We start from the raw sequence: 12088 nt of genomic DNA, 5'->3' as shown, positions 1-12088 counted from the left end.
TTCAGAGCAACCAGCAAGCTGATTTCCATAGTAGCTGCACTATTTTACATTCCTATCAGCAATGAACAAGGATTCTAATTTCTCTACATCCTTGCCAATACTTACCATTTTCTTTTTTTCTCTCTCTTTTCTTTGATAGCAGACATCTTAAAGGGGGTGAGGTGGCATTTCACTAGAGTCTGAAAAGACTATCTTGGTTTTAAAAGTCCTTAGAGTAATTCCAGGTATTTTCGAGGTCACAGATAGGTAGCGACAGCTGTGCCCAAGTCCACATTCGCTGTCTTTTGGGTGCCATGTTGCACAAGCTTCCTGATAAACAGGTATTTCAGGACACATTACACCCACATTCCAGGAAGCACATTTGCCTGGCTCATTCTGTCTCATCTCCTCTCTCTTTCTCATCTCAAGAGGGTATTTTTCTGAGCTTCCTTTGATGGGCAGATGATTACTAAGTATATAAATAAAAACTCAAAAAAAAATTTTTTTTTAAATCAGCAAGTCTGCCAAAGCAGAGGGTAGGATGATAGATGAGGACACAGGGCATTTGCTGCCCTTGGCTATATACCTGGGGGACAGTAACTTCTCAGTAAATATCACAGAATTATGGTGAGTGAATGAACCACAGGAATTTCAGGAGTGTCTACCATGCATATAATCCAGTCTCCAAACTCTCCCTGAAAGTTATATTACTTTACAAAGAAGAAGAAAAGAGAACAGAATCAGAGCCCAGGAAGAGATGGCCAACGCAACACTCCACCGTCACAGCAGGCACATATGGGTCTACACGAAGCACTTCACATCACTGACCTATTTTGTCCTCACAACAGATTGAGGGGGTGACACCGTTATCTGCCTTGTAAGACAGAGAAAACCACGGTACATAGAGACAGAATTCTGAGTCCCCTGCTCTTCCTCACTATTCTTTGTTGCCTCCCTGGTGAAAATTATTCATTAAAGACTAAATTGTCAAAGTCTCTCCAAAGCATCTATATATCCTATAATTCTCAAAGCCCCACTATTTCACAGAAAGTTCTCCAAGGACATAATCACTTTTTAAAAGATGTCCTCAATTCCCACAGCAAAATTACGTCTGTAAGACACTTATTAATAAAATTCATGTTTCCCTATAGGAACCTCTCCAGCGCTAAGCAAACCACTTATCCTTCTGTTCTCAGAATTATGCGATTATCAGTGGATAACACTGTGGGAACTGAGGAAGTCTGAGTCCAGAAATCTATCTCAGTAAGTTCTTAAATCACATGCACACAAAACTAACAAATGAACAAAAAAAACCAAAACCTGTTATCCGATAAAAGTGTCTGTTGAAAATACCTGCTGCTAAGTATATGCTCTATTGGGAAAAAAAGGATCAACTCATTCACTTAGCTTGAAAAGACCAACCAAATTAAAAGCACTTAAACTTTAGACACCTTATAAAAAGAACACGTGAGAGCGCTCTGCTGTGCATACCTGAAGTGCAACTGACATTTTCTTCCTTAAATCGTGAAGTCCAATACGCGTTGTCCAGATGTCATCAATGTAAATGTCACCTTCAAGTTCTGACAATCTAAAAAGGGCAGCGATGAGGGAACTTTTTCCAGCTCCTGTTCTTCCCACGATGCCACACTGTAAAGAGACCCAGGGGATGAAGGGTTCACAGGATGCACAAAACCCAGGAGAACCCTGACTGTTGAGGATGAATTTAAAAGTTCTATTATATGTAAAGAATAGTCTATAAGTTTCTCAAGCAAGGCGCTGCGGACATTTTGGACCAATAATTCATTACTGAGGGTCGGGGGCCTGTCCTGTATATTGTAGGATGATTAACAGTAGCCATGAACCCACTAGAAACCAGATGCAACCCCCAAAATTGTGGCAACCAAAAATGACAGAAATTCACAAATGTCCCTCATTGAGACTACCATCATCCCAAGAATACACAATAGAAACTATAGTGACCTTCATGCCTTCTAAAAATGTCAGGAAATTTTATTCAGATATCCCTGATTACATGCTTAAAATGCAGAAAATTGTTTGTTTTCTATACTTCTCACAAAGTATCCATTATGTGGTATGTTAAAGGGGGAGACATGTATGTGTATGTGGTGTATGTGTGTGTGTGTATGTTTGTAACTAACATTTGTAAATAAAGGAAGAAGATGACTTAAGAAAAATAACCTGACTGCAGTGAAAACCCAGCAGTCTCCTAAGTGGTCCATAAGAAGTCAGCTTTTAAATTAGTTTTATTCCTACTCCCTGTGTAATTTGACCTTGAGAATTCAGTTCAGTTCAGTTGCTCAGTCGTGTCCGACTCTGCGACCCCATGAATCACAGCACGCCAGGCCTCCCTATCCATCACCAACTCCCGGAGTCTACCCAAACCCATGTCCATCAAGTTGGTGATGCCATCCAGCCATCTCATCCTCTGTCATCCCCTTCTCCTCCTACCCCCAATGCTTCCCAGCATTAGGGTCTTTTCCAATGAGTCAACTCTTCGTATAAGATGGCCAAAGTATTGGGGTTTCAGCTTCAACATCAGTCCTTCCAATGAACACCCAGGACTGATCTCCTTTAGGATGGACTGGTTGGATCTTCTTGCAGTCCAAGGGACTCTCAAGAGTCTTCTCCAACACCACAGTTCAAAAGCATCAATTCTTCGGCGCTCAGCTTTCTTTATAGTCCAACTCTCACATCCATACATGACTACTAGAAAAACCATAGCCTTGACTAGACGGACTTTTGTTGGCAAAGTAATGTCTCTGCTTTTAAATATGCTATCTAGGTTGGTCATAACTTTCCTTCCAAAGAGTAAGCGTCTTTTAATTTCATGGGTGCAATCACCATCAGCAGTGATTTTGGAGCCCAAAAAAATAAAGTGTGACACTGTTTGCCCTGTTTCCCCATCTATTTCCCATGAAGTGATGGGACCAGATGACATGATATTAGTTTTCTGAACGTTGAGCTTTAAGCCGACTTTTTCACTCTCCTCTTTCACTTTCATCAAGAGGCTCTTTAGTTCTTCTTCACTTTCTGCCATAAGGGTGGTGTCATCTGCATATGTGAGGTTATTGATATTTCTCCCGGCAATCTTGATTCCAGCTTGTGTTTCTTCCAGCCCAGCGTTTCTCATGATGTACTCTGCATGTAAGTTAAATAAGCAGGGTGACAATATACAGTCTTGACGTACTTCTTTTCCTATGTGGAACCAGTCTGTTTTTCCATGTTCAGTTCTAACTGTTGCTTCCTGACCTGCATACAGGTTTCTCAAGAGGCAGGTCAGATGGTCTGGTATTCCTATCTCTTTCAGAATTTTCCACAGTTTATTGTGATCCACACAGTCAAAGGCTTTGGCATAGTCAATAAAGCAGAAATAGATGTTTTTCTGGAACTCTCTTGCTTTTTCAATGATCCAGCAGATGTTGGCAATTTGATCTCTGCTTCCTCTGCCTTTTCTAAAACCAGCTTGAACATCTGGAAGTTCACCTTGAGAATTACATGGGTAATTTTACAGAGATATCATAAGTCAAGTCAGAAGGATCATACACAAAAAAAGTACTCACTTTCTCAGGGATATGTTATTTATTTAAGAGGTATTATTCTTCGGGAGAAAAATGAAATCACTTCCTGATATTAAATATCTTAATTATATTTTATCTTGAAAGGAAACATCTTCAAATATAAATTGCAGGTCTCAGTCTTGAAAGACAGAGGCTGGTAGACAAAATGTACATAATGAGATTAACAACACAAGCAATATTTGCTATTTACATGGGACCTTTCATCAGAGCAGGTCAAAAGGCATTTTATTAATACATTAATACTTAAAAATGAACCTTGGAAAAACACATGTCAAGTGTCAGTCTATTTATTAAAATTAAAGCACAGAGAAATTAAATGCACTAACAGTAAGATTTAAGAATGAATACAATGTAGGTAAAATGCTGGTGGTTGGTGGTTTAGTTGCTAAGTTGTGTCTGACTCTTGCAACCCATGGACTGTAGCCTGCCAGACTCCTCTGTCTATGGGATTCTTCAGGCAAGAATACTGGAGTGGGTTGCCATTTTCTTTTCCTACATAAAATGCTGGTGGGGAATAAACCACATTGAAATATAAATGTAGAAACTGGCCTTTTTTACCAATGAATTTTTAAGTGAAGGAAAGCATTAGACGATCAGTCGTGTCCAACTCTTTGTAACCCCATGGACTGTAGACTGCCAGGCTCCTCTGTCCATGGAATTCTCCAGGCAAGAATGATACAGTGGGTTGCCATTTCCTACTCCAGGGGATCTTTCTGACCCAGGGATGGAACCCAGGTCTCCTGCTTCGCAGGCAGATTCTCTACTATCTGAGCCACCAGGGAAGCCCAACTGCAAATTCTCTGAAGGAAGCTTTCCAAGAGATGATTTCATCTCTACTGAAAATCTGGAATTGATAAGAGTGTAAGATATGCTTTGATCATTTGTAAATCAGTAAAGTTTTAAAACTCATGGCTTTAAAAAAAGAACAACTAAATCTTTCTGAGCAATACAATCAGAATGTTTAGAACTTTTCACGTTTTCTGATTCTAAAACCTCTAAAGATTCATATCTTTGTCTGTCAAATCAATCATGGCATTTCAAAAAAGAATTTATCTTTATAGAGATTAAACATAATAAAATTGGGTTCAGCTAGTTTTATTATCTTATAAAGATAATACAATGACTATAAGACATTTTGTTATTGTTCAGTAGTGTCCAGCTCTTTGCAACCCCACGGACTGCAGCATGCCAGGTTTCCCTGTCCTTCACTATCTCCTGGAGTTTGCTCAAACTTCTTGCTCAAACTCATGTCCATTGAATCAGTGATGCCACCCAACCATCTCATCCTCTGTCGTCCCCTTCTCCTCCTGCCTTCAGTCTTTCCCAGCATCAGGGTATTTTCCAATGAGTTGGCTCTTTGTGTCAGGTGGCCAAAGTATTGGAGCTTCAGCATCAGTTCTTCCAATGAAGATTCAGGACTGATTTCCTTTAAGACTGACTGGTTTGATCTCCTTGCTGTTCAAGGGACTTTCAAGAGTCTTCTCCAGCTCCACAGTTCAAAAGTATCAATACTTCAGTGCCCAGCCTTCTTTATGACCCAACCGTTACATCCATACATGACTACTGGAAAAACCATAGCTTTGACTATATGCACATTTGTTGGCAAAGCAATGTCTCTGCTTTTTAACATGCTGTCTAGGTTTGTCATAGCTTTTCTTCCAAGGAGCAAGCGTCTTCTAATTTCATGGCTGCAGTCAACATCCACAACGACTTTCGGAGCCTAAGAAAATAAAGTCTATCACTGTTTCCGCTGTTTGCCCATCTATTTGACAGGAAGGGATGGAACCAGATGCCGTGATCTTAGTTTTTTGCATGTTGAGTTTTAAGCCAGCTTTTTCACTCTCCTCTTTCACCTTCATCAAAAGGCTCTTTACTTCCTCTTTGCTTTCTGCCATTCGGGTGGTATCATCTGCTTATCTGAGGTTAATGATCCTTTCTGTTTTTCTAACCAAGTTGGTCTCTGATGATGACACAACTTGTTACACACTTGCTCCTGGATCTCTCTTCACACATTGAACTCAGCATAATCAACACCCAATGCCCCACACAAGCAACCCCTTCATCCACCTTCCCCACTTTACTCTCATTACATCTTTCCCAGGATCTTAGTGTTTAAAAAACAAAATAAACTCTTTCCTTAATCATAATTGGTACAAATGAATTTGAAAAGTAAATAAATACTAGCTATAGCCCAGCACTCTGAAAAAAATTTTTTGAATGTTTTTACTTTCTAGGCTTCTGTATGTGTTCTTTTTGTTGTTGTATTTTTCTTTTGTATGTGTTCTTACAGATACAAGTTCACATATTTAAACAAAATAGGATTAATGTTAACATACTGTTGTATGTGTTTTCATTTTGTATTTCTTAAAAATATTTATTTTAATGGTTATATAATATTATAGTACATGTGATCATTTATTTAACAAATCCTCTATTGCTGGATATTTAGGCAGTGTAAAATAGTTAGCTGTTATAAATAACTCTGTGTTAAACATCCCTGAAGCTAAATCTTTGAAAACATCCTTAATCATTTCCTTCACAAAAAACCTCAGATGTGGAATTGCTGCGAGTCATGTATGAACCCCTTGGAAAGCAAGGAGATCAAACCAGTCAATCCTAAAGCAAATCAGTCCTGAATATTTATTGGAAGAACTGATGCTGAAGCTCCAATACTTTGGCCACCTGACACAAAGAGCCAACTCATTGGAAAAGACCCTGATGCTGAGAAAGATTGAGGGCAGGAGGAGAAGGGGACGACAGAGGATGAGATGGTTGGGTGGAATCACTGATACAATGAGCATGAACTTGGGCAAACTGCAGGAGACAGTGAGGGACAGAGAAGCCTGGTGTGTGTCAGTCCAGGGGGTTGTGAAGAGTCGGATGTGACGAGGTGACTGAACGACAACAGCAAAGTATAAACATTTTCAGAGGAAGCTGTTAAGCTGCTAACCCACCCTCCGAAAGTATGATACCATTTTCTACTCCCACCCATTCCCCTGCATGTTCACAAATTCAGGTGTTATAGCTTTGTTTACATCAACATCAACTTGATCCCAAAAAGTGGAATCACTTTCCCAGGATGTCTTGCTGGAGGCATAACAGCTCCTGGCTCCCTGCCCCCTGCACCTGCCAATTCTGGTCCATGTGCTCTCACTTCTCAGATTAAACTCCTGAGTGCCAGCTCAGCACCCAACACTCCACACCAGGATGTCTCTTCTACAGAACTGTCCTCTCTAACCTCTCCATACTTCATGTACATGAGTCAGCTTCTTTGGCAGCACTAGGTAATTGTGAGGGTTGAATGTAAAAATGTGTGTTTCACACTTGGTAGTTCATTTTCCTGAATGCTTTGCAGGTGTCTAGGTCTTCATTCACCGGATCAGGGCATCATGCTTTTGCTTATGCTGGTCTCACCTCCTGGAATGCCTTTCACATGCATTTCCACCTGCTGAAACCCTAACCACTAAGTCTGTCTCACGTGTCTAATTCCTTGGAAATGCTCTCCCTCTCCCCTCATGTGGGCTTGTTCCAACTCTAACAGAATTTATGTCATTTTTTATAAATGTCTATAAAAACTGTGATCTCCTTCTAGTTTACAAAGCTAATATAGCCATTTTCTTGCTTCTTCAACCAGACTGTATATGCTGACCATCAGGATTTGTATTGGACTTGACTTTTTCTTATTTGTATTACCTGTGGTGTCCTGAGACAAAGAAACTTCCATGGGAGCTGAGATTTTTAACTCAGGCCAGAGAAATTTATGGAAAATCTATTACCTTAGTACAAGATAAATCAAACAGAGACAGACACAACAGATGGATCCTACAGCCATAATTACAACTTCAAATGGCCAACACCTCATTCTCATGGGACAGATACCACCTTCCACAGCGTAAGTGGTTATGGCCATTTTACGCCCTATGAAAACAATGACCATTTTTGTCCAAGCATTTACTCTGGGTGCTTTTACATGCCGCATTTTGTTTAAGTTGTACATAAACTCTACAGGTTACAGTCTATCACTTCCATTTTGTGTAAGGAAAGATTTAGGCTTAGATGAATTAGTTTGTCTGAATATCAGAGCCCATAAGTAATAGGATGGGACTCAAATCCACATCTATTGGTCTCTTTCCCACCTGCTGATGGGCCTCCTTATCCCCTGGATGGCCTGACACATTATCATGTCCCTCTGTGCAGCTAGAACACAGAAGGTGGGGAGAGGTGTAGCTGCAGTTAAAGGAACAGGCCTACCATAGAGATCTTATGGTCAGAGAGTTAAAGCATGATGTGGACACAGGCGTACATGTAGTGAGTGAGAGCAAAGAGGGTACCTGAGGGCAGGTGGAACAGCTGTCAGAAGGAAGAACAAGCACCCACAGCCAGACTGAGAGAGAAACCTGCAGCTAAATGGGACACATGGTGCCTGGGGAAGAGGCCAAACAGACCTCATGCCCTGCTTGGGGCAGCAAGACTCATTTTTGATCCCATCAGGTGGTGAAACAGCCAGACATACACTGCTGCATGGAGCTGTCTCTGACTCCAGGCCCAGGCAGGGCTGAGCCTGTGGGAAATCCCTCCAATCCCTGCAGGAGGCTGGTGTGGGGATGGACAGACAACAGGATGAAAACTGTCTGGAATGAAGACAGACTCCACTGGAAAGATGCAAAGAAATGCAGTGGAATCACACAGAATTAGATTATAATGCAAAGGTGCAATTTATAGAGCATCAGTTCAGTTGCTCAGTCATGTCCAGCTCTTTGCAACCCCATGGACTGCAGCACACCAGGCTTCCCTGTCCATCACCAACTCCTGGAGCTTACTCAAACTCATGTCCATCCAGTCAGTAATGCCATTCAACCATCTCATAAAAGCATAAAAGCAAGTAAATCTAGTGGCACAGAACATTCTAGAGCCTCTTGCTCAGTTAGCAGCAGAGATTTTGGAACTTGTGAGTTCAATTTCAAACTGTCAAAGGACATTTCTTGGGAATCACAGGTTATCATTCATCAAAATCTGCCCATGGGAGAGAAAGGAGGAGGTCATGTTCAGATGCAAAGCTGAGTCAAGAGGTCTGGGTGGGCCTGAGACTCTGCATTTCTAAGAAACTCCACGAGAGGTAGGTGTTGTTGGCTCTGGCACCACAGTCTGAGTCACAGGGAATTAGAAAGCCAGCAGGAGAAGGGGGACAATCTGGGAGTGAGGGGAGCGGTTTTTAAGAAAATATTATTTAAAAAGGGAAAAAATGAAGGAAACTAATATTTTTGCACATTATAGCATGGTCTGCTAAGCATCTGTAAAAATGTATCATCCAAATAATAGCTGTGAGCAAAAGCAAAGCTAAATCAATCTACCTCGAGAGCTGGAAAATAGTTTATTTCCCAGGACTCTCTAAAATGATCAAATCAACCACAAAATCATCTAAATGAAAAGTGCAGCCCATGTTCAGACTCTCACCAGGAAGTCTAGGGTGCTATTTACTGCATGCTGATTTTTTTCCTGTTTGGCTGCGCTGGGTCCCGATTGCTTTGAATGAGCTGTCTCTAGTTGTGACGAGTGGGGGCTACTCCTGCAGTGCACAGGCTTCTCACGGAGGGGGCTTCTGTTGTTGCTGAGCAGAGACTTCAGGAGTTGTGGCACGTGGTCTCAGTAGTTGTGGTGCAGGGCTTAGTTGCTCTGCGGCATGAGGAATCTTCCCAGACCAGGGATTGAACCAGTGTCGCCTGCATTGGCAGGTGAATTCTCATCCACTGCACCACCAGGGAAGTCCTGGTTCTTTATTTTCACTTGCCATTTCTTCTGTGAAATAAAACCCTGCATAGTGCCTACTATACTCTCCTATTGACTCTAACTTCCAGGAGTCGGGACAGAAGAAGAAATGAGGGAAAGAGAATAAAGCCCCACTTCTGCTGGGCTGGCTCACTCCCAAGTCCCCTGTCTCCGCCCCGCCCCCCACCTCCAGACAACAGCTTCTCTCAATCAAACCCAACACCAAAGGGGTGTCCTGGAGTGACTGGGACTGGGACAGGTGAGCAGGAGAGGGAACCTCTGATATACACAGGCGGAGTGAAATCAATTCATGAACACACTGCGTGTGTATCACTTCCAAACACAGAAATGAAGCTAACAGTGATACTGAGAGTGGACCAAGGCACAGACCAAAGTCAAGTTATGCAGTTATTAATTTAGTCTTCAAATTCAATTTTCCCTCAAACATTTTAGAATCTCAATAATCCTATGATTTGCAGGTTTTAAGAAGGAAGAATAAGAATCTGTTATGTTCCTAAGTTGTACTACAGAGTTTCTTAAATAATTCATATTTTATGCCTTTGGGGAAAATTTAAGACAAATGCAAGTTAACAGAATTACATTTACAATGGAAAATCTGACAGACACATTGTCTGAGAGTAAACAAACATTGCCTTCAGAGCTCTAGGGGAGAGGATTATATCAAGAACTGTGGTTAATGTTTTCTTGACACAGCAGTTCACCTTCTACCTGAACTACAACGGAACTGGAAATTAGGATCAGCTTTTGTCCTGTGACTAACTAAAGTTGCTCTTTGAGTAGCATTTGGGGATTAAGTTGAATATTTATTTTCTCATTTTCATGTTACAAGGATATCATTCATTAAATTACAGCTACAGTCCACTAGATGGGTCTGTGGTGGTGAGCGTTTTAAAGAGTAGTTCTTTTGGTTATTCAGAGTTGTCTTCTGTGTGTGTGTTGGTTACTGGCTGCTCACACCTGTGTGCTACTCACCCTCGAAACCAGCAGTCCCTAAGCACCCTCTCTGTGCCCTGCAGAATGCCACTTTCTGGGGAACAAACATGTAAACAAGATGCTCCCTGATTTTAAAAAACCTCAAGGTTCTTGCTATGAAATACAGACTCCAAATTATAAAGCATGCTATAGGTGCTAGCTTTTATTTTAATTATAGTAAAATTCACATAACATAAAATTTAACTACATAACCATTTTTAAGTGGACAGTTTGGTGTTGAGTATATTCACACTGTTATGCAGCCAAACTCAAGAAATTGTTTTACCTGCTAAAACTGAAATTCTTACCCATTAAACAAACAACTCCCCATTTCCCATCCCCCAGTCCCTAGAGACCGACATCCTACTTCCTGTCTTCCTGAATTTGACTACCCTAGGGATCTCACATAAGTGGAATCAGAGTATTCATTCCCTTTGTGTGAGGCTAACATCATTTGGCAAGATATCATGAAGGTTTATCCATAGGTCAGAATTTTCTTCCTTTTTAAAACAATAATATTTCATTGTAAGGATTTAATTCCAACTTCTGGCTACTGTGAAAACAGGTGTACCATAATTTCTATCTTAAAAGAAAATGTAAGACACTAAGGAAGAATTGAGGGTCTCAAAGATGCGTTAGATCAGCTCAGAAAATGAGGAGACGTTCACCAGCCGGATGATGGAGGGAACAGGTCTCTGAGGTGGAGGGGCAGCGTGCACACTGAAAACTGGAGGGCGTGGTGCTTTGGGAGAACCCACACACGACCTGATTGCAGGCGTGTAGGTAAGTCAGGAGACATACTGGCTTCAGAGGGAGGTGGGGAAGAGCTTCCTACCACCTTGTCTGTTCTAGTTTAGTCTCTTCTTCAAGACTCTGTCCTGGGCCCAGCTGAGAGCCTCAAGCTGAACGTGAAAGGAATAACACCAGCAGACGTGGACACTGGCAGGTCTAGGTCACAAGCCTCTCTGCCATCTCCCATGTGGATCTTCCCTGCTCCCTTCAATGTGCTTTTGACTTTGAGCAAGTCTCCAGGCCCTGCCTCCATCTGAGGCCCTGTTTCCTCACCCCTGACTGGGTCATGATTCAGGCTCTTCTCTAGTGACCACAAGCTCACCCAACAGCCCCTGCTGGACTGGGCTTAGGGCTGTGGTCTGATTCCAGCAGCAGCTCACCCAGGCCAGTAAGGATCAGTTATGTGCTAAAGAAAGAAGCACGCTGTGGGTGGGAGGGCAGGGATATGGCAGCTCAGTGTGGGTGAGTAGAGGACAAGTCCACGGCAAAAACCCAGGGACAGAGGGGCAGGCTGCAACCAGAGGGCACCGTGGGAGGAAAAGAAGATTTCAGAAACACAAAGAAGAAAAGATGGGGGACATTGCTGGTGGTCCAGTGCCTAAGAACCTGTGCTCCCAAAGCAGGCGGACTGGGTTCCATTCCTGATCAGGGAACTATTAATAGATCCCACATGCTGCATGCCAGAGTGGTTAGAGTGCTAAGAGTTTGCATGCCAGAGTGAAAATCAAAGATCTTGTGTGCCACAACTAAGACCAGCACAGCCAAACAAATAAATAAAAATATGTTAAAAAAATAAAAGATGGAAAGGAATGAAATATTGGAGAGTTAGGAACAGGGAGCCAGGGCAGACTACGCAGACTTCATTATGAATAATTAGGTGTCACATATAGTGTCCTAGGTCAGGTTAAGATCGAGCCCTGGAGCCCAGGACCCATCAACCACCAGGAAGGAGCTGGTGA

At 42.0% G+C, this 12088-nt stretch overlaps 1 protein-coding gene across 5 annotated transcripts in view; it reads right to left on the bottom strand.

Annotated features, from left to right (window-relative positions):
- The window catches only part of LOC145530191 (ATP-binding cassette sub-family C member 4-like), a 154660-nt gene that overhangs the window by 35476 nt on the left and 107096 nt on the right, over window positions 1-12088 (bottom strand). For 3 of the 5 annotated variants that reach the window (XM_081551109.1, XM_081551110.1, XM_081551111.1), the window contains one exon: window positions 1471-1626. In XM_081551109.1, the coding sequence (XP_081407235.1) occupies window positions 1471-1626 (156 nt within the window). Of the gene's footprint in view, window positions 1-1470; window positions 1627-3849; window positions 4423-12088 lie in introns of those variants that run through there. The other 2 variants (XM_081551112.1, XM_081551113.1) reach the window with 1 other exon arrangement.

This window comes from Giraffa tippelskirchi, chromosome 12 (genome assembly GCF_054371585.1).
Source record: "Giraffa tippelskirchi isolate mGirTip1 chromosome 12, T2T-mGirTip1v1.2.pri, whole genome shotgun sequence".
NCBI classification, from domain to species: Eukaryota; Metazoa; Chordata; class Mammalia; order Artiodactyla; family Giraffidae; genus Giraffa; species Giraffa tippelskirchi.
Note: the sequence above shows the minus strand (reverse complement) of the source record. Positions and strands in the feature narration are given on the sequence as shown.